At 40.9% G+C, this 26,335-nt stretch overlaps 1 protein-coding gene across 2 annotated transcripts in view; it reads right to left on the bottom strand.

Moving 5' to 3' along the window:
• The window catches only part of TASOR2 (transcription activation suppressor family member 2), a 68,981-nt gene extending 56,446 nt beyond the window's left edge, over positions 1–12,535 (bottom strand). For both annotated transcript variants that reach the window (XM_042944761.1, XM_042944762.1), the window contains exons 1-2: positions 12,461–12,535; positions 2,106–2,239 (exon numbers count right to left, since the gene is read on the bottom strand). In XM_042944761.1, coding sequence (XP_042800695.1) covers positions 2,106–2,239; positions 12,461–12,465 — 139 coding nt within the window. In that variant the 5' untranslated portion in view covers positions 12,466–12,535. The remainder of the gene's footprint in view (positions 1–2,105; positions 2,240–12,460) is intronic.
• Positions 12,536–26,335: the final 13,800 nt, after the last annotated feature.

Raw genomic sequence — 26,335 nt, 5'->3', positions numbered from 1 at the left:
ACAACAGCCAAAGTACAGAAAGAGCCCAAATGTCCAGTGACGAATGAATGAACAAAGAAGATGTGGTGTATCAGGACACCTGGGTGGCTCAGTCAGTTAAGCGTCCAACTTTGGCTCAGGTCATGATCTCATAGTTCATGGGGTCAAGCCTCGCATCAGGCTCTGTGCTGACAGCTCAGAGCCTGGAGCCTGCTTCGGATTCTGTATCTCCCTCTCTCTGTTCCTCTCCTGCTCCTGTTCTGTCTCTCAAAATAATTAAAAACATTAAAAAAAAAGAGATATGGTGTGTGTGTGTGTGTGTGTGTATACACATACATACATACAATGGAGTATTACTTGGCAATCAAAAAGAATGAAATCTTGCCATCTGCAACTATGTGGATGGAACTAGAGGGTATTATGGTAAGTGAAATTAGTCAGAGAAAGACAAGTATCATATGACTTCACTCATATGAGGACTTTAAGATACAAGACAGATGAACATAAGGGAAGGGAAGCAAAAATAATATAAAAACAAGGAGGGTGACAAAACCTAAGAGACTCTTAAATACAGAGAACCTAGAGTTGCTGGAAGGGTTGGGGGTGGGGGGGGATGGGGGGGGATGAGCTAAATAGGGAAGGGGCATTAAGGAAGACACTTGTGGGGATGAGCACTGGGTGTTATACACAGGGGATGAATCACTGGAATCTACTCCTAAAATCATTATTGCACTATATGCTAACTAACTTGGAAGTAAATTAAAAAAAAAAAAAAAGTTAAGTCAAGCTTGACACAAGCTGGATTCTGCTCAAAGTACCCTGTATTTATCTCCCCCTTTCTCAAAAGCCATCAGAGATACTGAGTGTCTGCTTTTGGACACCTGTTTCTCTTTTTAACAGCTAATGAGAGGAATTAGAAAATTATAAACCAACCTCTGATGCTATGGCACAAGTATCTGTTTTCTATTCTATAAGCATCTATCTGGTCTGAAAGCAAATAATGAGACGAACTAATGCCAACAACTTCAGTGTCACAACAACTGTTAACACAAATCAGCCACCTCTACATCGCCCCCAAACTCTCATGACCACATGCCCTGTTTATAGGCAGGAGCACTCATCAAAGACAGAAACACTCAGAACCCAACACCACCTGCCACTAAAGGTCCTTATTAGTATTCCCTTTAGACGGACTGCAACCTACCTCTGGTAACACTAATCGATGCATCCATCCTCCATCAATCTAAGCTGGCCCTTTGATAGGTGCTGAAGAAGAGCCCATTCCTTAACTATCGGATCCTAAAATGTATTACCTTTACTTTTCAGACATTAAGGGATTGCCAGTTTAAGATAAGTACAACTTTTTTAGAGCACAATTTGGCAGGACCTAACAATAACTTAAATGTGTATACCAGATAAGCATTCCACTTCCAGGAATGTACTCCTTAGACATACTAGCCTGAGTGCACAGGCTATATGTACAAGGGGTATTCCACGCACTTGTATCTATAATAGCAAAAACACAAGATAACCAACTAAATTGCCGTCAGTAAGGAAACACCGTACAACTACTGAATAAAAATCAAAATACATACATATATACTGACATATAAAAATATCTATTACATACTGAGTAAATAACATGTATTATATAATGTCATTTTGGTAAAAAAAATACATTACAAATATGTGTTTGAAAATTTACAGAAAAAGATCTAGAAAGATGGGAAACCAAATTGTTAACAGTGTTTAAACCAATGGTTACTGAAGGAGAAGAGGATAAAGGGGAACTTTTACTTGTTACCTTATACATATTACAACTGAGGTTTTCTTACATAAGCTTGTATTACTTCTACCAAAATGAATCATAACTTCAAAGAAATACAAATAGAGAAATGTGACAATTTCCCTTGAACATATACCTTTTCCGATGCCATTTGAAAATTGAATCACATTAATTTTGGATTAATGACTTTTTTGGGATTAATGAAATTTGTAGTTACTGGAAATTATAATTTTTTTAAAAAATCCTTTAATTTTACATGATTGAAATTAAAATTTTTTAATTCTACCGTTTTCCTTTGGATTTGTTAGTAATAACTTATAGCATTTAGTTTAATACCCACTCTTTTCTGATATGAACCCTGGCTCGGTCTCCTCTAAGACAGAATGTAGCTGGGAGGGTGGTCTTAATTCATTGTCACCAAGTACACCCCCAGAATTCTTGCCATAGTCCTGTTCTCTGTTAGTGTCATAATTGCTAAAATGAGAAAAGAAAAAATGAAATCATAAAGCGAATAGTTCTATTCACAGCATATTTACCATATAAACAAATGTTTACTGAGCATCTAATTTATGTTAGGTACAATTCTGTAATGTTTACCATCTTTGACAGGTCTCCAGAGCTAAGGGCTAAATTTGGTCTATAAGCAGTAACACACATAAGATGAAATGCCTTTCTTTTAATATTCTTTAAGTTCTGAAGAAAATTCTGTTCACAGAAAGAAGTTATGCTTATAGTAATCACATTGGCCTCACTTAAAAAAAAATCTTTTGAAATGAAGAGTAGAGATTATAGAACTGCATGCATGTTCTAGTGGTTGAAAGTAACAAAATCAAATAGAATACAGTTAAAGAAAATCTCTCCCCACCACTAAATATGATTCATCCATTCTTTAGATACAACTATTAGTGGTGCCTATTACATATATATGAGAAACTGTCTCTACAACGAAAGCTTAGACTAGAAAAGGAAGATGAACCTGTACAGAAACCAGTACTATAAATACGTGGGAGAATCTAGAACACAATGTAGTGGGTGCATCATAGGGATTCCATTAAGATGGGATATATCAAGACGTTTCAGAGGGATCGATAACTTGAAGTCTGAGTAGGTGCTCAAATAATAAAGCCGAAAGAAGGGCTAGCCCGTATATTTTCTGGCAACAGAAACAGTATGAGCAGAGAGAGAGTGAAACATATGTAAAAGGAACTGTGGGTAGTTTATTTGAAGAATTCAATGTACTTTAAAAAAAATTAGTATATTTTTAGTTTTATAATAGTACACCCTTTTTTCAAAAAGGATCTGAGGCAGAATTGTGTGGATGTTATCAAGATTTTTCAGAAGAAGTTGTAATACTGACGATATTCATTCATTAAGCAAACAGGTTATTTATGTCAAGAGGGGAGAACTAAATTGGGAATCAGGAGACCAGGAGGGTAGGCCTACCATTAACTTGTTTTAAGACGTTAGTATTGTAACACTGTTGACACTTGCCTTCCCAAATATCATGCCCTGTTTTCTTTCCTTCCCCCAAACTACAATTTTGTTTAGGTATTAGGTGATTCCATGCTTTAGGCGGGAGGGGGAGGGAGGGAGGGAGAGACAGAGAGAGAGAGAGAGAATATGAGTGTGTGTGTGTGTGTGTGAGATATATAGAGAGAGGGAATTTACGCTCATTATGGTATCTGGCCAATGAGATGTGAATGGACATCAGTAGAGAGAATTCTGAGGGAAAAAACACATTCTCCCCATCTCCATCTTCTAGCCTTAGGGCGTCGTTTTAAGATGTGTTTGCTGCCCGGAATTCCTTGCAACCAAGATGAGATTGATCAGCCGGCACATTAAGAGTGAAACAAAACAGAATCTCAATGACTGAAGAAGTCCTTGAAATGCTGAACAAATTCACTTGGAGCTGCCCTGCCTCTCAATCTTTTGAGATGTGAAATAATAAATGTTTCTTTATTGTTTAAACCACTCTCGTTGGCAACTGAAAACACACTATGAACTTGGTTAAATCGTTTAAGGTCTCATTTACTTGGAATTATCTTTTAAAAAAGTTTTTTTTAATGTTTATTTATTTTTGAGAGAGAGAGAGAGAGTGCCAGGTGGAGGAGGGGCAGAGAGAGAGGGAGACACAGAATCGGAAGCAGGCTCCAGGCTCCGAGCTGTCAGCACAGAGCCTGACATGGCGCTCGAACTCACGAACTGTGAGATCAGGACCTGAGCCTAAGTTGGACGCTTAACTGACTGAGCCACCCAGACTCCCTGAAATTATGTTTCTAAAGCTCCTTTCCATTCTAACACTGTGACTTTACCAACTGCCTTCCTGAAGCCCTGTTATGTATGAGGCATTGTGCACTGCACTAGATAATTTATCAAATTCCTCTTTTATTTGTCACCATGCATGGAGACATTTATCCTAGTATTTATTAGCAAGAAATCACAAAAGCTAATATAACTTGAAACCTAAAATATAAGGGTATTTAAAGCCTTTGATTCCCACCTACTCGGTAAGTCTTATCTCCCTCCCACACACAAGGGAAAAAGACCCTTGATTCAGATCACTCCTAATGTAATTTCCCTTATTAGTTATATACAAAGTCTGATTTTCACACACCCCCACCACTTCAAGTTTTCCTCACATTGAAAGCCCCCAAATCTAGCTTCTCTGATGACTTAAAAATTTTCCACCCGGCTAGAATCATTCTTCACAAGGGTTCCACGGATATTTACCATAGTCCTGCTCTATGTACAGGTCTGGGCTGGAGCTAGGGAACACGGGAACAAACGGGAGACCGTGTGTCTTGTCTACCTGCGAGAGTGGTCTCTAACATTTAGGTCATAATTTCAGAACTGTCTGTGAAAGTTCTGTTCAGAACAAGCTCCTCTTCCATGGAACAAGTAATGAAGGGCACACATTTTGTAATCAGAAGGACTTGGCAAGACAAGATTTTGAAGCTAGGTCTTTCTACCTTTGCGACTCTGAGAAAGCTGCTTAATCTTTCTTCCCCTTCTTTTTAAAAATAAATGTCATCAAGGCACATACACTAAATAAAAAGCCGCATACCAGTAGTCTTATCAATCACTGCCCCTACCCTCCCAGGGAGCCCTGATTTCCATTCTTCTTAAGCAATCACTTTCAACTTTAGCTCTATCTTCTGGTAGAACTCCATGTTTCTAAATACAATAGCTGTATAAACTCATATCACTAATTTTGCTACATCATTATTCAATGTTTCAATAAGTTGTATGCATTAATCATAGGTGGGCCACACTGGGTAGTCAATTTCCTTTTTTACATGATGTTTCATTTTTCTGAATTTAAGATGGTCTCTGCTTAAAATTCTCCCAGAGAACGCAAATCTCCTCCGAACAGATAGATACATCAAGTGTTTGGAGACGCTGTTTGTGCAGCATTGTGTCCTCCGGCTTCAGTCTGGACCTGTGCTCCCCAGTGAAGGACCTGTGCTCCAGGTGAAAGACCTGTGCTTCCCGGTGAAGGACCTGTGCTCTCCAGTGAACCAAAGAGCTTTGCACCCTTGGTGGGGGATGCTGAGATACAGCACTGATGTATAAATGTTCAGCACGATCCCAGTTGGCAGAAACCGATGACCTGACTCTGAAACTTACATTCAAAGGATACAGAACAGCCAAAACAATTTTAGAAAAAATGGCAAATTTGAAGGATTCACCACCTGATTTCAAGAATCACCACAAAGCTAACGCAGTCACAACTGTGGTGTTTTAACGATAATACATACAGATCAGTGGGACAGCATGAGAGCTCAGAAACTGTCAGAAGGCTGCCAATATAACCCAAGAGGAAAAGAACAACTTGAAAAAAGATGATGCTATAATCACCAAATCAGAAAAAACAAACAAACATGAACCTCAACCCCTACCTCAAACCATAAAATTCAAATGGAAATGAATGACAGACATAAACGTAACCGCTAATGCTATGAAGTTCCTAGAAAAAGATCAAAAGAGAAAATTCTGACCGGGGGCAGGTTAAGATTGCTTAGGGCATAAAAATCAGTTCCCATAAAAGAAAAACTGATACACCGGACTTCATGAAAATTATAAAACCTTCTGAGCTTCAAAAGATATCATTAAGAAATTAAAGTATTTGTGAAGGACGTGTATCCAGAATATACAAAGAAGTCTTTTTTTTTTTTAATATTTATTTATTTTTGAGAGACAGAGAGACAGAGCGTGAGGGGGAGAAGGACAGAGAGAGGGGGAAACACAGATTCCGAAGCAGACTCCAGGCTCTGAGCACAGAGTCCAATGTGGGGCTTGAACTCATGAACCGTGAGATCATGATCTGAGCCAAAGTCGGAGGCCTAACTGACTGAGCCACCTAGGTGGTCCCAGAGTATACAAAGGACTCTTAAACACACTTCACAAACAACATACTAACAGCAAGTACGTAGTACGTGGGAAAATGGTCAACATTATTAGTTATCAGGGAGGTGCCACTTGCTCACCAGAATGACTAAAATTAGAAAGACTGAGAATACTGAGTGTTGGCAAGGATGAGGAACCTCTGGAACTCTCATACATTCCTGGTAGGAATAGAAACCTATATAGCCAATTGGAAAAATGTTTCACCAGTTTCTTACAAAGTTAAATATGTACTTACTTTATGGCCCAGCAATTTTATTCCTACATATTTACCCAAGAAAAATGAAACATTACGTCCATAAAAAAAATGTGTACACGAACTTTCGGGGCACATAAGCTAAAACTGGAAACAATCTAAATGTTCATGATAGGTGTTTGGATAAACTATGGTCTTTTCATACAATATACTATTCTACTCAGGGATTAAAAAAAAAAACCTGCTGATACATGCATGAATCTCAAAAACATGAAACTGGACAAAAGAAATCAGACATAAAAAGTACACACTGTAGGATCTATACATATATGAAGTTCTAGAATTGGTAAAACTAATCTGTAGTGATAATCGTATCAGTGGTTGTTGCGGGTGGAGGGCAGGAATAGAAAAACTGACTGCAAGTGAAGCAGGCATGAAGGAACTTTCTGGGGTGATATAAATATCCTATATTTTTATGGGTGTGTTGCTCACAGGGTGCACACATTTACCAAAATTCACTGAACTATATACTTAAAATGTGTTTAGCACCAAATATGGATATGCGATAGCATATAACATCTGACCCAAATCCAGTAAAATTACTGGATTTTATGTGACCATAAAAAAATTAATCTCAAGAGCCCATGCTTAAAAAAAAAAAACCAAACCAAGAACTACTTATAAATGACATAAGTTAAATTATAATGAAATTTAAAATGTTTGAACTGAATGACAATGAAAACACCTATCTGAACTTAGGCACATGCAAAATATCTACAAGAAAAAACTACAAGAAAACCATTAATTTTAAACGCACATGTTAAAGAAAAACATTTGAAAATCAGTGAACTGAAGAGTCAATTCAAGAACTTAGAAAACAGAGAAGTGGTAAATTCAAAGAAAATAAGCAAAGGAAGTAAGTAGTAAAGATTAGAAGCTAATTGAATAGAAGAACAAAGAACCACAGAGCAGGAACATATGTGGTACATATCCCCCCACCTGAGCCTTTTCTCACATATTTGTATTAGTTAACTACTGCTTAGTAACAAGCCATCTCAAAATTCAGTAGCTTACAACCACAATCATTTACTACTGCTCACATTTCTACAATGTGGGCTGAAGTAGGCTTAGTCCAGCGGGCATAGCTCCAATCCATATCTCTCTCATCTTCCTTCAGCCAGTGAACTAGCAGAGGCATGTTTTTCTCATGGAAATGGCAGAGGTGCAGAGAACAAATGTAGAACACCAAGTCCTCTTAAGGTTTATCAGGCCTGAAACTAACATACTGTCATTTCTACCTGATATTATTGCCCACACCAAGTCATATAGCCAAACTCAAAGTCAGCGGGGAGGAAGAGATATCCTGTCCCTTTAGTGGGAAGAAATGCAGAGTCAGGGCAGGAACGCAAAGAGGAGGAGAGCCCTGGGCTTCATAATACAATTGATAGTGATGATGGTTGTACATCCTTGTGAATATACTAAAAACTAATTAATTAAAAACCAATGTAATAAAATACTACATTAAAAAAATAAGAAAGAAATGCAATCTACCACAGTATCACTGTAAGGATGTTGTGCATATTCTTGCTTTTCATATTTGAACAAGATGAATTATCCTGAACCAGCAGAATGCTCAGGATGTAGGCAGGGGTGAGAGCAGTTTTCCGTTTTCTTAATTTAGGAGTTCCCCCTTCTTCGTTCCTGCATCCAAGGATTTTTGAAAAAATAATACGGTTCCTTTGTTGTCAACCTGCAAGTGTACTGTAGATCAGGAGGGTGTGTGTACTTCCAGCTCTGTTTTCCTCTTCAAGATCACTAAGAAGACACATCCCTTGCTTTCCAAGGTTATATACTCACTTCTAGGGTGTATTTTGCTAGCTCATTTTAAGATCTCTGGGCCACTCAGGTACTTTCCAATTCCTCTCTGCATTCCTTAACGGACACCATACGGCTGTTCAGTCTCAGCCTGGTAGGCAACGATTCTTTTAGGATGGGACTGCTGCCAGGACTGGATGGCTGCTGGAAATTTCTGAGCTATGCCCCCTCTGCACAACTCTGCCTTTTCTCATAGAACTGCTGGGGCTTCCGAACAGTACTTATGTATATATTCAAGTTTACCGGGTTTCTTTTTCTCCTTCACTTGTTCAAAATGTAGTCTGAGAACTGCCCCCTGCCTCCCATTCTTTATGGAAGTAGAATGATTAAAAACTAATCTGGCCTTGTTCCTTTTGGAACTATACGTTCAGTCTGATGATTTGGTTTCATTCTGTTTTGTTCTTCAGGGAATCAGACAGAAGACCCATTCAACCCACAAACTCACATCTTCCAGTTCTGGGACTAGATGGTGGTTTCCTCCCACTGTGTAAGACAAAAGACCTCCTTGACTGGTGCTCTATCTTTCTTATCTCCACACTCTTATTTTCTAATGCTTGTGGCCCTTTTATTTTGGGGGGAGAGTTCTTCAGCTTTATTATCCAATCCTTATATATTTTTTTCTGCTCTTACAGAGCCCTTTTCTGTTTTCTAAATAATTAAAAAAAAAAAATAGAACCTCCTCTTTCATGGATGTTGTATCATTTCTAAAGATGCTATAGTTTTATTTGGTTGAAGTTTCTTCTGTTAACTGCAGTAAATTTATTTCTACCAAGCTCCTTTTATTTCCTACTTGTTTATCCCTGTTTGATTTCTTTCATGTTAGACACTTGCACCCAGTGGCTGGGGATCCTCTGCTGTCCATTTATGTTTACACGTGAGGCACTTAAAGCTGCCTGAAAGTCTGGTGCATCAACAGTGCTTCCTGACCAGCAGCCCTTACTCTTTCACATGATCTGATGGTGATGCAGCTGTTGAATCGGGCAAACTCCCGAAGTCCGTGTCTGTTAAATATTTTGCCATGGTTTGGTAAGTTTCCCCAGAAAAGATTCCTTTAATACCTTGTTTAGAGGGAGCATAAGCTTGACTATTAGTTCTGAGAATCACACAGGAAGACAGTTCTGGTTTCACGCTTCAGTATGCTTTCACTTAATCTTCATGTTCATTGAGGTGCTCTGCCCCTACCTCTGCTGTCTGGCATGCCCAGTGAACGTCTCCTGAGTGTCAACCTTCAGTCCTCCGTCTGGGTAGAGGGGAGGTAGACAGTTGTCTGGGTGCAGACAGCAGGGAAGGGAATCCAGAGCGTGAAAACTACAAAAATCATCACTCGGACCTTCTATTTCCACTCCACCCTTTATTCCCACCTTGACAAGTACCGGTACTTCTAACTCCCGAGCTGCTGCCAGACTGCCTGGTGGGACTACACCTGCCCCTTGATGGCTTCCGGGTCTTCAGCCTTCAGCATCCTCTAATCCACAAAGTCACTTATCACCTGACCATCTTCTTTCTAGTTTCCCAAAGCTGACTGCACCTGGCATCTACTTTCCCATTCTCTTTTTGTGGATTTACAACTTTATTGTTTTACTGTAACCTCAGTGGGATTTCCAGAGGGTGTATACAATTGGACATGTTACACTACAAGTGTCTACTTAATATAAGTCTTAATTTCTTCAATTAAAACATGTGGACTATATCCTCTAACTCTGGTAGTTACTATTGCCAGTGGTTGTTACTTTAACTTTTATCATTATAAAGACTTCACGTACTTAATGTATTGGCCGCAGACCTAAGTATATATCAAACAGCCAATAAATATTTCACTTAAAAAGAATTACCTTTTAGTGCATATATACTCAATAAGCAGGTCTTCATATCACAAAAAGTACAATCTCAAGTAGATCTTCAATGATATCTCTCGCACAGCACTCTGTTCCTTCCTTTCAGAGTACTTGTTATGATTCACAATTACATATTCATAGTTACTTCAGTAATGTCTACTTCCCCAATGAATCAAGCCCTATGAGGGCAGAAACCATTTCTGTTTTGCTTACTCAGCATCCAACCCAACGCCTGGCATACAGTAAATATGTAACTGGTAACTAAATAAAAGAGTACATAATATTTAGACTATTTAATCTGTCCCAAAACTCAGTAAAAGGAATCAAGTTTCCCATCTTGAAAGCAGTCAAATGCTAGTACCAAAGTCTGACAAAGAAAACATTAAAAAAGAAATTAAAGATTTACCTCTCTTATGAATACAGATAACTAAAATCTTAAAACATATGCACTGGCAAAAAGAATCCATCGGGATGTGAAAATGATAACAGGTATCAATCCAGATTCGTTACAGGATTGTTAAAAATTGGTTCAATAAATAGGAAATCCAAACATTTAACTAACAACAAAGATAGGTGGAAGTAAGACAACCACAGAGAGGCTGCTGGGTGGTGGGGTGACGCAGAAGAGAAACCAAATGGCAGACTGTCAAAACGAAGTTACCTTCTACCTGTTTATATTACGATGCCTTATAATGTGCAAATTTTTGTTGAAGAGGGTTTTTTAAATTTATGGATTATCTGTCACACTTAATCTAAAAAACAAGCTAAGATGCTCCCAAATAGAAGATTTATTTAATAACACAGAAAAATGTCCTACCATAAACTGTTTAGGGGAAAGAAAAGCAAATTACAAAAGAGAAGCATATGTACCCATACATCTTTAAGAACACACACCACAGTTTAAACAACAGTCGTCTTCTGCATAACACTTAACAACATCCACTATCTTTCTTGTTTATTTGGTTATCCTCTCAGCACTAGTTTATTCATTTCATGAGTACAGGGAATCTGTCCTTTTCCAAGCTGTATCCCCAGTGCCTAGATCAGTGCCTGGTACACAATAAGGTTTCAATAAACATTTATGTAATGAATCAATTCATTTTCCAGATCATTTTTCTACTCACCTTGACCCACCTTCCCCTGACTTACCACTGAGTTCCAGCTATACTGATCTTTCTGATTCAGGCTCTTTCCTCTTTTCAGACCTTTGCATATGCCGTTATTTCTGACTAAAACGTTCTTTCTCGTGTTCCGTCCATGGCTTAGTTCCTGTTCTTCCTTTAGTGAAATCTACAAGTTTTTCCCTCAGAGAAACCTTGTTTTCTTTAAAGCACTAGTGTTTTCTTTAAAGCACTCATTACAACATGCAATTATTTTATCAATTTCCTTTTTGGGGGCTCATCTCTCCCACCAGACTGTAAGATCTATGCAGGCAGATACTCTGTCTTGTTCACCAGAGTCCCCCAGTGTCCAGCAGAGCTCACAGCACCACGGGAGGTACTCAATACCAAGTTATCTTTAGGTGGGTCAAGTATAGGTAATTTTTGTTTTTGTTTTTTTGTAACTTTTTGTATTATCTAAAAGTTGACATAAGCATAAATACAATCTGGGGGAAATAAAGCAATTTTCACTTTGTAAAAAAAAAAAAAAAAAGAGAGAGATCTCCTACAGCCCTAAGTGGAAGCAAGCTAGTTTTTTAAATATGAAGACAAAGTAAAGAAAACAAGTGGAAATAACAGTTGCCATAAGGCAAAACAATGGAGCCCCATAAACAAAGTGTTCTGTTAAGAAAAAGAAAATACTATGGAATGAGAAAGGTAGGATTTTCACAAAATGTTTAAAAGATATAAAAAAGTTTGCCAGACACAAAAGTTTAAATGTTTTCTCATGCCCAGATAATCATACACAGAAGGAATAAAAAAGCAAATGTGAATGAAGCACAAAACACCCGTATCACTGTTTTACATTTCAGAAGATGACCTAAAACACGGAGCGTCTGCACACACGGGAGAGTTGTAAGAAGCAATCCTGCTCTCTAGAAGTTTCCGCAAGGGCTTCCTCACCACCATACTTACAGAATCCAGGGAGGACTGGGGAGCAAGGACCTCGGGAAGCCTTTACGGACCTTCCAACCTGTTCCTGAAGCCCCTCCCCCTTCCAACCTGTTCCTGAAGCCCCACCCCCTTCCAACCTGTTCCTGAAGCCCCTCCCCCACCCCCCCAAAGCCTCATTCCCTAAAGTCCCCCTAAAGGTTAGACACCTAGTCTGTCCCTTCTTCCAGTCTCGCTGGCGCCCGGCGCTGGGGAAGGCAGCTGGCCGGCCAGCTGGGGCGCCCCGGCAGCAGTGGGGGGCCGGGCCCGCGCTAGGGGCCGGCCCCTCCCTCACCTCATGGTACCTGGGGCAGGGGGCTGTGCCCCTGCCCCGCCGGCCCGGTCGGGCCCCCTCCCGCCAGCAGAGGCCAGTGCGGCAGCCAGGGCGGCGCGGGGCTGCTCCTTTTAAAAGTCAACGAGGACCGCCGACCGCGAGCCGGCGCACGGCGTAGGCGCAGGGCCCAGACCCCCAGGTGCAGACCCCGGCAAGGGGGTCGTGGGAGCTGCAATCGGGTTCCAGGGCTGGCGGATCAAGCGGAGCGCCCTTGGACCTTCCTCCTTCTCTGAGGTCTCCCAATACCCCTAGGTGTCCATTGGTATTTTACAGTGACTGCTCTAAGCTTCCGTTTCTTCAAGGGTCTTGCCCACGGCTCTCAGTCGTGATGAGGGATGGCAAACCTCAGATCTAAGCTGAAATCCAGGCCTTTTCTCTACAGCGATCCCCAATTATTCCGAATCAGTGCCCCTATAAAGCTTTCCCAGTCGTCTATATAAATCCACCAGTTACAGTTTCATGGGGCTTTCTTGTAGAATTTACGAAAATAGGTCTATAGAACATGACTTTGAGTACTCCACATACTCCGGGAGATGCTGATATCAAGCACCTGTGGTCAGGATGCTGATATCAAGCACCGGTGGTCAGGATGGGGGTCCTCTCTCTCTCTCTCTCTCTCTCTCTCTCTCTCTCTCTCTCTCACACACACACACACACACACACACACACAGCCCCGCAGCCCTAACAAAATCTACCAAAAATAAAACTGAGGGAGAGGGCATGAAGTATTTGGCCTGACCTAAGGACATCTTTGCTTTTGACTCATGTTTTAACAAAGTGAGAGAAGACATCCACATGCATTTCCCAAACCATATCCGCATTTGCTAGAGGAAAATCTAATCAGGAGATCCTAGAGAATCATTACCACTATTGTGTTGTACATATAGAAAACATTCAGGAAAATCTGAACTCACAAAGCAAATTGCTTAAATCATAATGAATCACGTCGATTAATTATGTAGTATTTAAAATAACAAACTCGCTTTGGGTATTTAGTATATCCAGTGGAAGAGAAATTTTTTTTTAAAAAAACATTTTTGGAAGATTATATCCATTGTGTGAAATGAGATCCACCCACGCATTATGACATTTGCATTTAACTTTCATTTACTTTTGGATTTAACATTCAATTTTTAAAGACGGGTTTAACATCCTCAGAATCCACTCTGACAGTAAAAAGTGTTTTTGTATATCAAGCAGATGCCTATAATCTTGTATCTACCAAATTTTGTTTTCTCTCTTGCCATGCTGTATAGATTCTTTGGACACTATACTTTCCACATTCAAGATTATGCACCTTTTACTGGAACCATTTCGAAGTTTATATGGTGTCATTTTTAGCCATCTGTAGAAAGTAACTGACCTTTGTTCTGGCTCCTTATCAAACCGGATTAACTAATTTGTGCCTTAAACCATCAGCCTGCAATGAAATGGCTGCATGACACTTACTCCTGTATTTAGTACAAGGACATTGTTAGGTAGTTTTGTACCTCTTACACGAAAATCCTAAGAATAAATTTTTCTCAGGGACAATTACATTTTCAAACCTGCTTTGGATTCGTTTGTCACATATGATGAAAGAGAGAGTGACCTAATTTGTGCCATAACAAAAATGATTTTTTTTTTTTGCTCACACCCCTAGAAATATCCCATTCCAAATGCGCTGGGCAAAGAAGAGGCCTCTTCGCTGACAGTGGCTCCCAGAGAAAGGATAACCACAGGTAAAGCAGGTACTTCAACTGGTCAAACTGGATCTCAGGAGTTGGGGCCTTGAATTTTCTAATGAGGGAGGGAGCAGGTGTACTCAAAAAGTTCTAGACAGGGTCCATTTCACCATGCCAAGGAAAGTAGTGAGTCTTTACACAGAATATAGCAAGGGATTTAATTACCCAATTAAGTATTATTAAAATCTTATTAAGGGAAAACAAAGTATGCCCCAGACATTTCTTATGATAAAAGCAGTAATTTTGAAAAGAGAAGCCAAATTTAAAACAAAAACAAAAGGCCAACTGAGTTAATCAATAAAAACTGTTACTTTTAGCATAAATAACCTTGTAGCAAATATAATCAAGAAAGAAAAATTAAATATCAGAAAAAGGAGGCTACAACCACAAATACAGGGAAGATATTTCTAAAATTATAAGTTATCATACACAACTTATACCAATTAATTTGAAAACTATAAAAATATACTTTACCAACATTGGTCTAAAAAGAAGAAACATCTAAAAAAACCATTTACGATGAAAGCACAGAAACGGTAGTCATAGTCCTACCCCTTCTCCCAAAAGACTAGTTCCAGAGTTTCATTGTCAAGTTTCACTTCTCACTTATCAGATTATCATAAATCCATGCGTTTGGCAATGCATTCTGTTGGGGAAGGCTGTAAGAGACAAAGTGAAGAGAAAAGCAAAAGAACAGGAGAAAATATTTACTATATATACAGACTATAAAAGACTGCTTTATACATTAAGATGGACAGATCAACAGAAGATATAATTGGAAATTCACAGTTCAGGAATTATGAATAGCTAACAAACACATTTCAAAACATCTCTAATTTATGGATTTAAGAAACCAAACAATTCCAAGCAAGATAAAAATACATTACTCTGAAATAGCAAGAGCTAAAGACAAAAAGAAAAATACCAAAGCAGCCAGAGAAAAAGGAATTGGGAGACCGACAGCTGACTTCTCAATAGCAATGGAAAAAAACAAAGGAATGAGGAAGGAGATCGTCAGTGTACTAAACAACTGCCAACAGAAACCACTCTATTTAGCAAAAACATCTGCCATAAATGACAGTGAAACAAAGACAATTTCAGGCAAACAAAAGCAGGGACAGTTCATCATCAAATGACCCTTCAGTAAGAGCCATCCCAAGGGATAGTCTTTGAACACAAGGAAAAGGGCCCTAGAGGATGTTCTAAAAGATAAAAGCAGTTGGGGCACCTGGGTGGCTCAGTCGTTCAAGCGTCAGACTTCGGCTCAGGTCCTGATCTCACAGTTCCTGAATTCAACCCCCACGTCAGGCTCTGTGCTGACAGCTCAGAGCCTGGAGCCTGCTTCCAATTCTGTATCTCCTTCTCCCCTGCTCACACTCTCTCTCAAAAATAAATAAAGATTAAAAAAAATTTTTTTTAAATAAAAGATAAAAGCAGCAATAGAGAAAAGTAGTACAAATGTGGGGAAATGTAAATAAGCACCAACTGTAAAACACAACATTAATTCTAAACAGGCCCCCTTCTGTCTGGTAAGAATATTATTTAAAAAATTAAAATATATGATAACATATAAGTCATACAGGGGCTGAGTGAAGTTAAATTTTTGAGGTTCTTGTATTGTCTAAAAGGAAGGTAAAAGTATTGTTGTTCTGCTTTGTTTTAGGTTAAAAAAATTTTTTTAATGTTTATTTTTGACAAAGAGAAAGAGAGAGAGAGAGGGAGAGAGAATGAGTGGGGGAGGGGCAGAGAGAGAGGGAGACACAGAATCCAAAGCAGGCTCCAGGCTCTGAGCTGTCAGCACCGAGCCTGACGACGCAGGGCCCGAACTCACGGACCGCGAGATCATGTCCTGAGCCGAAGCAGGATGCTCAACCGCCTGAGCCACCCAGGTGCCCCTGTTTTAGGTTTTTAAATGTCAAGGATGCATATTTCTGGGAGAATTATAAACAGAAAAAAAAGTTTATTTTCTAAACTAGGACATGGGGAAAATGGAATGATAAAGATATTAAATGAATATTTAATAAATAACAAAAGGGAGAGAAAAGAAACATAGAACAGCCAGGACAAACAGCACAAAATAAGAGCAATTACAGTGAATGTAAATAGGTTATATGTCCCATGCCTTAAAACTGCATTTTTAAAAAAATTTTCTCCTATTTATTTATTTTGTAAGAGACAAAAGGAGGGGCAGAGACAGAGAAAGAGAGAGGGAGGGAGAGAATCCCCAGCAGGGTCTACGCTGTCAGCACAGAGCCTGACATGGGGCTCGATCTCACAAACTGTGAGACTGTGACCTGAGCGGACATCAAGAGATGGGCCTAACTGACTGAGCCACCCTGGCGCCCCTAAAACTGCATTTAAAAATTCCAACAGATGCTCTTTACAAGAGACATCAAAAACATACAAGTGCCTGAGTCTATAACTTTTTCCAAAGAGTTTAACAAATGAATAAAAAACACAAAAAGAAATGTATGATAGAGAAAATCATGAAGCGTAACAGACTATGAGCAAGATGAATTAACAGCATGGAGGAAAGGGAAAAATATCCAACATCAAAACTGATAAAAGGAGACATAATTACATACACTTCACTCATTAAAAATAGTAAGAGGGTACTTTTAACAACTCTGTGCCTATAAATATTAAAAATTCAGACAAAATAGAGACCTACAAAAATCTAATCAATATTGACAATTTTTTTAATGTTCAGTAATCCTGTAACCACTAAAAAAAATTAAATCACTAGCCAAAAATTTGCCACCAATAAAATTTCAGACGCAAGTGGATTCAATGGTAAATTCTACCACAACTGGTTATCTACTGAGAATAAAATTAAATTATATCTATATTCCACACTACCCACAATTAAGAATCCCAAGTATACGGACACAAAATGAAAATCTTTAAAATTACATCACAGAAAGAAAAGGTATTTGCAACCTATTTAACTATAAAACATTAGTACCCAGAATGTGTAAAGAAATCCTACAGTCCAACAACCCAACAAAAAACAGAAATGGGTAGGTGATATGAACAGTACAAAGGAAAAAAAAAAAGGCTTTTAAACTTATGAAAAGATGCTCAGTCATAATGATCTGTAAATGGATTTATCAAACTGTCAAAACATGCAAGTTTAGCAATGCATCCTGGGGGGGGGGGGGAAGGTAAGGGGGAGGGTGCTTTAGGAAAACAGTTACTTCAGTATACCGAAGGTATGTGCAAAATCCCAGGAAATGCAGTTTGGCAATACTTCTCAAAATTTCAAAAGCATTTAACCTTCAACCCAGTAATCACAATTCTGGAAATTAATATAACAGAAAAACCTGCTCACATACAAAAGGACAATTCTACAGAATTACTCCATGCACCATTGTTTTTAACTGCAAAAGACCAGAAACAAATGATCTATGACTGACTATTGTTCTTATTCTGTAGAATGAGCATGGCTTCTATATACTGATTTGCATATAAGACTTCTAGGATATACTGCTAAGTGGGGGAAAAAATGTAGCATAGCACAAATCAGATTAAGAAAGTGGAATATAGGGTGCCTGGGTGGCTCAGTTGGTTAAGTGTCTGACTTCGGCTCAGGTCATGATCTTACGATTCATGGGTTCAAGCCCCGCATCAGGGGTCTGTGCTGACAGCTCAGAGCCTAGAGCTGCTTTGGATTCTGTGTCTCTGACCCTCCCTTCCTCCCGCTCTTTCAAAAACAAAAACAAAAACGAAACAAAAACTACAAAACACAAACAAAAATAATGCAACTGTTTAAGATAACCAAAGGATGGGGTTCAAAGCAGCACACTAAATATCAGTGAATACTTCATCTGTTTCCTGCCTGTAGAACGCAGACATTTACGATGTGTTCTGGGTGACTGTTTCTGTACTATCTTAAAAGACCTCTCACGGGAAGAACATAATTTAAATGGAGATGAGCGGGGCACCTAGGTGGCTCAGTCAGTTAAGCATCCGACTTCACTTCGGCTCAGGTCATGATCTGGCTGCACTGTTCGTGAGTTTGAGCCCAGTGTCCAGCTCTGTGCTGACAGCTGGGAGCCTGTAGGCTGCTTCGGATTCTGTGTCTCCCTTTCTCTCTGCCCCTCTCCCACTTGTGCTCTCTTTCAAAAATAAATAAATGTCTAAAAAAAATGCATTAAAGAAAGAGGAATATAAAAACAAACACTGGAAAAGAAAACAAACACTGGGGAATGAGTTGGATAGTACAGGAAAGATTTTTTCTGTGTATGTCTTTATATATTTTTAATTGTTTAATTATTCTAATTTTTAAACAATAGAAAGAGTTCATCAACTTGTACATACAATACACGTAAGAAAAATTCATTCATATGAATAAGAGAAAACAAATACCCAATAGAAAAAGTGACAAAAAACATTACGCACAAAAAAACATTTAACTTCTTTTATATAATCACAGAAATGCAGTTTAAAGCCACAATAACATTTCATTTCCGCTAGACCAGCAAAAATTAAAAACCTGGGCAATGCCACACGTGGAGAGATTTCATTCAAAATTAGTGGAGAATAAATCAAAACTACAATTTGGAGAAAGTTAAACATTACCTAATGAAATTGAACCCGCGCATGTCCTCCTAGTGGGTCTAGCAATTCCATTACTAGTATGCCCAAGGAAGAGTATTCTATACGCTCACTTGAAGATGAACAAGAATATATACGGCAGCACTAATTATAACAGCCCCATGTTGGAAATAACCAATATGTTCATAAAGAATGAAACGGATAAGCATATAATCAATTTCTAACACATTCGTACAGTAGATTACTATACACTATACTTCAATGAAAATGACTGTATTACAGCGCTGGTTCCCAAAGTGGCGATGACGCTTAAGTGGGTTCTTTGATACATACTGCAATGTGTCATAATTTGAGAGATCTACATAACTCAGTAGACTAGTTATCTACTCATGACCAATGTGTAGATGAAATATCCCTTCCAAATTCAAGATAGACCAATGGGTTTTCATGTCACAGAGTTTGAGAAGTTCACTGACACGACTTCAAATTTTACACTACAGCTAACCTTTAAAGAAACTGTTGGGCTTTGAGGAGTATCAGAGAAAAATATAACTATCTTAAAAGGTTATTAAAACATTTCTCCCTTTCCTAAATACACAGCTGAGTGAGTCTGGATTTTCCTCATATACTTTTGTTCTGGTTTTTTTTTTTCATTTTTTAAAATATTTATTTACTTTTGAGACAGAAAGAGAGCAAGTGAGCGAGCAAGCTAGCAGGGGAGAGGCAGAGAGAGAGGGAGACACAGAATCCGAAGCAGGCTCCAGGCTCTGAGTTGTCAGCACAAAGCCTGACGCAAGGCTCAAACCCTTGAACTGTGATATCATGGCCTGAGGCAAAGTTGGATGTTCAACTGTCTGAGACACCCAGGTGCCAGTTCCTCATATACTTTCAACCAGAACAATATATTGCAACAGACTGAATGCAGAAGCAGACATGATACTGAGACATTAAAGGTATTTGCAAAAATGTAAAAACAATGCCACTCTTGTCACTAATTTTTGAATAGTTTTTTTCATTAAAATGTTATTTATATTAAGATGTAAGAGGCTTATTATCATTATTTAGAGGTGCCAATACATATACCAATAGATACTGTATCTACTATACTTAAGATCAATCAGTTTTAATAACTAACATGATATAATCCATATAAACAAAAACGCTTTAGAGTCCTCGACAGTTTTTAGGATCATAAAGGAGTTATGAGACCAAAGAGTTTCTAAATTACTGAACTACAGGCACATGCTTCAATACTGATGAATTTCAGAAACATAATGTTTAAGTGATTCACAGAATTCAAAAACAGGTGAAAGTAAACAGTGTGTTGATTAAGAATATATACCTAAGTGATAAAACTGCACAGAAAGGCAAGGGAATAATTAACACAAAATTCAGGATGACCATGGTGATGGGGCAGCAATACACGCTTCTGGAGAGAGGCACACACAAAAGCTTGCAAGGTGCTTGTGATGTCCTGTTAAGCTGGGCACACAGATATACTTCTTTTTTTTTTAACAGTACATATAAATGGTATACTTCACGACAAAAATTTTAATAGAAGAAACAAAGGGACATACCTACTCTCCTAGAAGGAAAAACTCAAAAGAATGTCTCTTCTCAAATTAATCTATAAATTCAATGCAATCACAAACAATATGCCAATATCCCAAGATTTTCTATAGAACTTGGAAAGATGGTTCTAAATTTCACCTGGAAGAAAAATGCAAAAAAAGCCCAAAGCTTTTTTCAAAAGAAAGTACCAAAATGTATTACAAAGCTACAATAATTAAAACAGTGCGGTAGTAGCTAAATGGGTCAAAGAGTTTTGAACCCAATTAAGGGGGGGGGGGGGAGGGAAGGCAAGGATTATGACCCAGCCAAAATGTCCTTCCACCCAAGGAAGATAAAAATTAAAATAAGATGTTATTTTCAAGTTAGAAAATTAGTAAAACACGAAAGAAATACTGTCAACATCCACTGCTGGCTAGCTAGCAGGGAAATAAAGCATACCCTTAGATAGTAGATATTTAAGGATACACTATTTGAGGACAATTTAACAGCATTAATAGCCAGCATTCTCACAGGGAATTAACTCTTCAGAAATACTATCACTGGCACACGATGCATTGCTTGTCACAAGAAAAAAAATAACTAGAACATCGTAAAACTTGAAAATAAATGTCCACCAGTAATAAAAGACCCGTTTGGTAATGGTAAAGACGCCATTACCTATTTAACTACACTAAGTAGACAATATACTACGTGTATTTAACAAACACTACGTCTCGAGTGTTTTCAGGCACTTCGGGAATTTTATTTATTTTTTTTTTTTTATTTTATTTTAGGGACAGAGAGAGACAGAGCACGAACGGGGGAGGGGCAGAGAGAGAGAGGGAGACACAGAATCGGAAGCAGGCTCCAGGCTCCGAGCCATCAGCCCAGAGCCTGACGCGGGGCTCGAACTCACAGACCGCGAGATCGTGACCTGAGCTGAAGTCGGACGCTTAACCGACTGAGCCACCCAGGCGCCCGGGAATTTTAATTCATTTGAGCAACTATGTCTGGAGTTCAGCAGATGCTTGCAATACAGCTCTTTTTAAAGAGACCCGGTTACATTGGGGCAAATGTCCCGAAGACCCCGCATTTCAAACCCTGTTCTCTGTCTTCCCTACAGTCATCACGTACACTTGGTCCCTTTTTACTTTCCTCTAGTCTGGGTTAGTCATTTACGGATGGGCCGAACACGCTGCCCGGCCCTGTCCAGCTCGAGAAGGCAGGTCTTCCAACCGAAGAGGATCGTCACGGCTGCTTTGTTAGGAAACTCCGGAGTCGGCTTGCTCCCAATCTCACACCCCTTTCCCCCTTCCGACACTTAAAGCCCCAGCGGGCCCTTGGATCGCTAACGTTACCCCGGTAACACCGTATACTCCCTCGACACTCAAGTTCATGGTGTGTTTTTTTGCTCGCGAACCCGACCGGCCTAACTTTACCTTACAGGGAAAGTAAAAGGAGGGTAAGGCGGGCGTGTTTCAGTTTTTGACTTCAAACAGACCAGCACGGATTACGTGAAACCCGAGGATGTGCAAAGCGTCCTCCTCAAGCCCTGAGGTCAACGTGCCGCCTTCCCCGACGCAACGCTGCTGGGTGGCTGAACGCGCCGGGTGGGCGTGCACAGACACAACTACCACCCGGCTTAGGCGCCCCTGGAGTCTTCTGCCCAACGACCCGCCCCGTGCACGGACCCCCCTCCCTCCAGCCCTGCGCGAAGGAAGAAAAGGTCCCGCACCGCCGTGGGTTCACACAGAAGGAAGCAAACCCGAGAGGCAGACCTCACACACAAGCCTTTAAAAAAAAAAAAAAAAAACAAAAAAAAACACAACGACCGAATAGCCAGTCCGAGCCCGGGGAGCCCGGGGAGCCCGGGGAGCCCAGCTCGCCCGAGTGCATCGTTCCACCGCCCGCCGGGGACGCGCAGCTCGGGGGACGCGCCTCAACAGCGGTGGACGCAGTGCCTCCCAGGGGGAAACAGCACTCCGGAAGCCCCCCTCCCCCCCCCCCCCCGGACGTGTCAAATGCTGACGTCGCGGCCACGAGCTGGGGTCCCTCGGTCAGCAGCACCGGGAACGGCCGCGGGCGACCAAGGGTGGACTCCTCGAAGGAGCAGCGCCGCCCAAGCCAGCCGGAAATCCACCCCGCCCCCCGCCCCGAGCAAGCCCGCAAGGAAGCGTCTGGCACCCGGCAGGCGAGAAAAGCAGGCGACGGCAAACGTCAATTAGAACCGGCTTTGAGTGACAGTAGCGAAGCCCCGACGAGCCTCCGCGAAAGCGCCCGCCGGGAGGACGGCGGCTCCTCCGGCCAGCCTGCCAGGCGCACCGAGGGGCGCCCAGCCCGGGGGAGGCTCACCTGTCTTCGGAGCTGCCGCCGCCGCCGCCGCCCCCCGGAATTTCAGGTTCTGGTTCAGTTTCTTCCCCATGCTCGCAGCCGCCCGCTTCTCCACGCAGGCGCTTCCTCCCTCGCGGTCCCCGCGGCCGAACGTGACAGGGACTTCCGGGCTGATTCACCAGCCGCCGAGCCCGTCCTTCTCCCCGGCCGCCGACTCGCCGGCTCCGGGACCTCCTGAGGGAGCCGTCGGCGCGGTCGGCACAGGCTCTCCAGAGGCGCGCCGCGCGTCCTTCCCCTCCGCACCGACGCCGGCAGCGCCCGGCGGCCCCGGCGCCCAGCCCGCAGGCACCGCCACGCTCGTCAGCCAAATGTCGCTCTCGCCACACAAACTCATAGGAAAGAACGGACCCCGAGACGCGCCCCGGCCTGAGAGAACATGTCGATTACCTCAGACACAGAGGCACGAAACCGGAAGTAAAACCCCTGGCCTCAGGAACCGGAGAGCTTGGGAGGAGGAAAAAAAAAAAAAAAAAAAAAAGAGAAAGTGAAAACTGAACCGTGGTGAAAGGCAGGAGCCAATCACTGAGTGGGAATCGATGCGCAGGCGCGGGCTGCGGCCGCCGTCCACGCGGCGTTCGCCTCTCCCCCATTGCGCAGGCGCCACGCTGCAGCGAGCCCTGGGATTGGAGGACGGAGTCTGGCGCGCGCAGCTGCGGGAGGGGCGAAGTCCAGCGGGGTGTCTCCAGGGCTTGGTGCGTGGCCGGATGCGGAAGACGTTCCCGGGAACACGTCCGGCCGCCATGATGGCTCTGTGTATATTCCAGCCTCTGGCTTGCGTTGTGCTGGGATGTTTGTCTCCCGTTGTGTCTCCTGAGGGTGCGGTGGAGACACTTGTTTTGTCTTGCCCCAAAGTGACATTTATAAAACCTTGTAGTTTAATAAGTGTTACAGCCCTAAAAATAACCTTAAAAGTTCAAGTGTTAACCTGAAAAATAGAACTGTAATTTTACCAGGCTTATTTATAAACAGATGAAATTGTAAGGGTTAAATTGTAGTGTAGGGCTAACGTGAAGCTTGAGAGAGAACAGCTTTGTGTTGACACTGTAGTTTGAAAAATAACAGCCTTGCTTTACTCTTGTAAATTACGCTTCATACTCTTGTAAATCAGGCTTCACCAATTAAGGAAACAAAACTTCAAAGAAAAGAACATCAGAGGCAGGGTCAAGGAGATCCACTGGTTGCAACTTAACCACAGAAAGTCTGAAATAATCACCTCATCCGGCAACTGTTTCTAACTCATCTGGGAACTGTTTCTCTGTTCTGTTCCCAGGTGATGATAAAATGATGTGATCGGCTATAAAAACTGTACCCCCACTGTTCGAGGCCGCACTCTGATCAAGAGTGTTGGTCCCGATCTATCTGCCTTGACTCTCATTGCAATAAACTTTGTTGTGACTGTCACTGGTACCCATAGCATCCTGTTTCAGGAGTGGTGTGGATGCAACAAAATGTCATTCAAGACATGCACACGGTGGTGAACTACAGGCAAATCCAAAGGACAAAGGAGGACCATGTACTTTTATAAAGGAGGAAGTTGGGAGAGGGAGTTGTGACATTTCATTGGAGGAGATATTGTGGTCACTTCTCATTGGCTGGGTTGTTGTCTGGAAGGAGAAAAATCTTCCTGCTGGGGTAAGCTTCCACCGGGGCCACCTGGGTGGCTCAGTTGGTTGAGCATCTGACTCCGGCTCAGGTCATGATCAACCAGTTTGTGAGTTTGAGCCCTGTGTTGGGCTCTGTGCTGACAGCTTGGAGCCTGAAGCCTGCTTCGGATTCTGTGTCTCCTTCCCTCTCTGCCCATCCCCCGCTTGTGCTCTGTCTCTGTCTCTCAAAAATAAATAAATAAATTTTAGGAAAAAATTTAAAAATAAAAATAAACTAAGCTTCCAGGAGTGGTGCTCATGGAGAACCCTTCATCGCTTCCTGACTTCGTTTTGAATTAGTTTTTTTTCTATTTTCACGCATGTAATATTTAATTAAGTGCATGTAATTAAGTGCATATTTAACACATGTAATATTTAAGTGCATGTAATATTTAAGTATTTTCCCATGGAAAACTCTTCTACATGGTTACAAGGGACCACATATAGCATTAATTCTACAAATGAGAGATATTAAGTACTACAGATATGAGAAACCAGGCACTATTCCACATGCTGGGAATAGATTTATTAATTCAATAGCTTTCACCTCCCATTCTTTCAGCTCAGGTCATGATCCCAGGGTCGTGAGATTGAGCCCCACATTGGGCTCTGTGATGACAGTGCAGAGCATGCTTGGGATTCTCTCACTTCCTCTCTTTCTCTCTGCCCTTCCCCCATTCATTCTTCCTCTGAATAAATAAATTTTCTTTTCGAAAAAAAGAAAAACCTTAAAAAAAAATAACAGCTTTTATTGTTTACTCTTGCCAGCGGCTAAAGCACTAGGATTATAGTTGGGAACAGCTAGACGAGCACCCTGCATATAATGGAACTTTTTCTAGAAGTGGATATCAAACATTAACAAGTAAACCACCACCACAACAAAACTAGAATTTCATTTAACAGTACTGCTTTGAAAAGCAAGCTGGAAATGCTGGAGAGTGGGGTTGGAGGCTGGCAGCCAGGGGCAGGAGAGGCAGAGCTGCAAGATCTCACTGAATAAGGGACATTTGATGTGAAAGCTCAATAGTAAAAACAGACCAAACTAGTCCTTGGAACATGCGGAGGAAGAGCTTTCCAGGCAGAAGGCAAAGCAAGTGCAAAGTCCCTAGAAATGAAACTAAGCGTGTTCAAGAACTAAAGAGGGTTGGCTGTAGAAATGGAATGAAATAGAATATTTTTAAAATACGTAAAACCAAAATGTACAACTCCCTGATTTATCACAAACCAAATATTCATGAAACAACACTGTGGTCAAGAAATAGAACACTGCCTAAACCTGAGAAGCTCCATCTTGTGTCAACTCCCAATCAATACCTACCCACCTTCCCTACCATCAAACCTAACCACTAATCTAACTCCCATGATCATCTCTGCCTTATTAGCTTTAGTGCCCAAACATACATCCCTAAACTTCAACATTCATTAGTTTTGCCTGTGGTTTGAACTTCACATAAGTTGAATGATTTTGTACCAGGTTTCTTTGGAGTAACATGGTTAGTGAGACATGTTTTTGTGGATACTTATTCTTTCATTTTCATTGCTATATAGATGTGGCTATAGCACATTTTCTTTACCCATTGTATTATTTTTTAATGTACGTTCAATGCCCAATGTGGAGCTTGAACTCACAACCTTCAGATCAAGAGTCGCGTGCTCTACTGACTGATCCAGCCAGGCACTCCTCCATTATACTGTTGACAGACATTTTGATTGTTGCCAGTTCTTGGCTGTTATGAATAATTCTGCTTGAACATTCTTATTATCCATGTCTCTTGGTGCACATGTACACCATTTATGTTGGGTGTATACCATACTGGACATAATTTGGAATTGTTTCAGCAAATATTTATTCCCTCCCTCATGGTGCTGGCCAAGTTTATTTCTTGACTCCACTATTACTGCTCTTAGTCATGTGAATATTTTTGGTTGATAGACTATTAGCAGACATGTTATGAACAGGAATCTTGAAT

Source organism: Panthera leo, chromosome B4 (assembly GCF_018350215.1).
Source record: "Panthera leo isolate Ple1 chromosome B4, P.leo_Ple1_pat1.1, whole genome shotgun sequence".
NCBI lineage: Eukaryota > Metazoa > Chordata > Mammalia > Carnivora > Felidae > Panthera > Panthera leo.
This window is presented reverse-complemented; position numbering and strand designations above follow the sequence as displayed.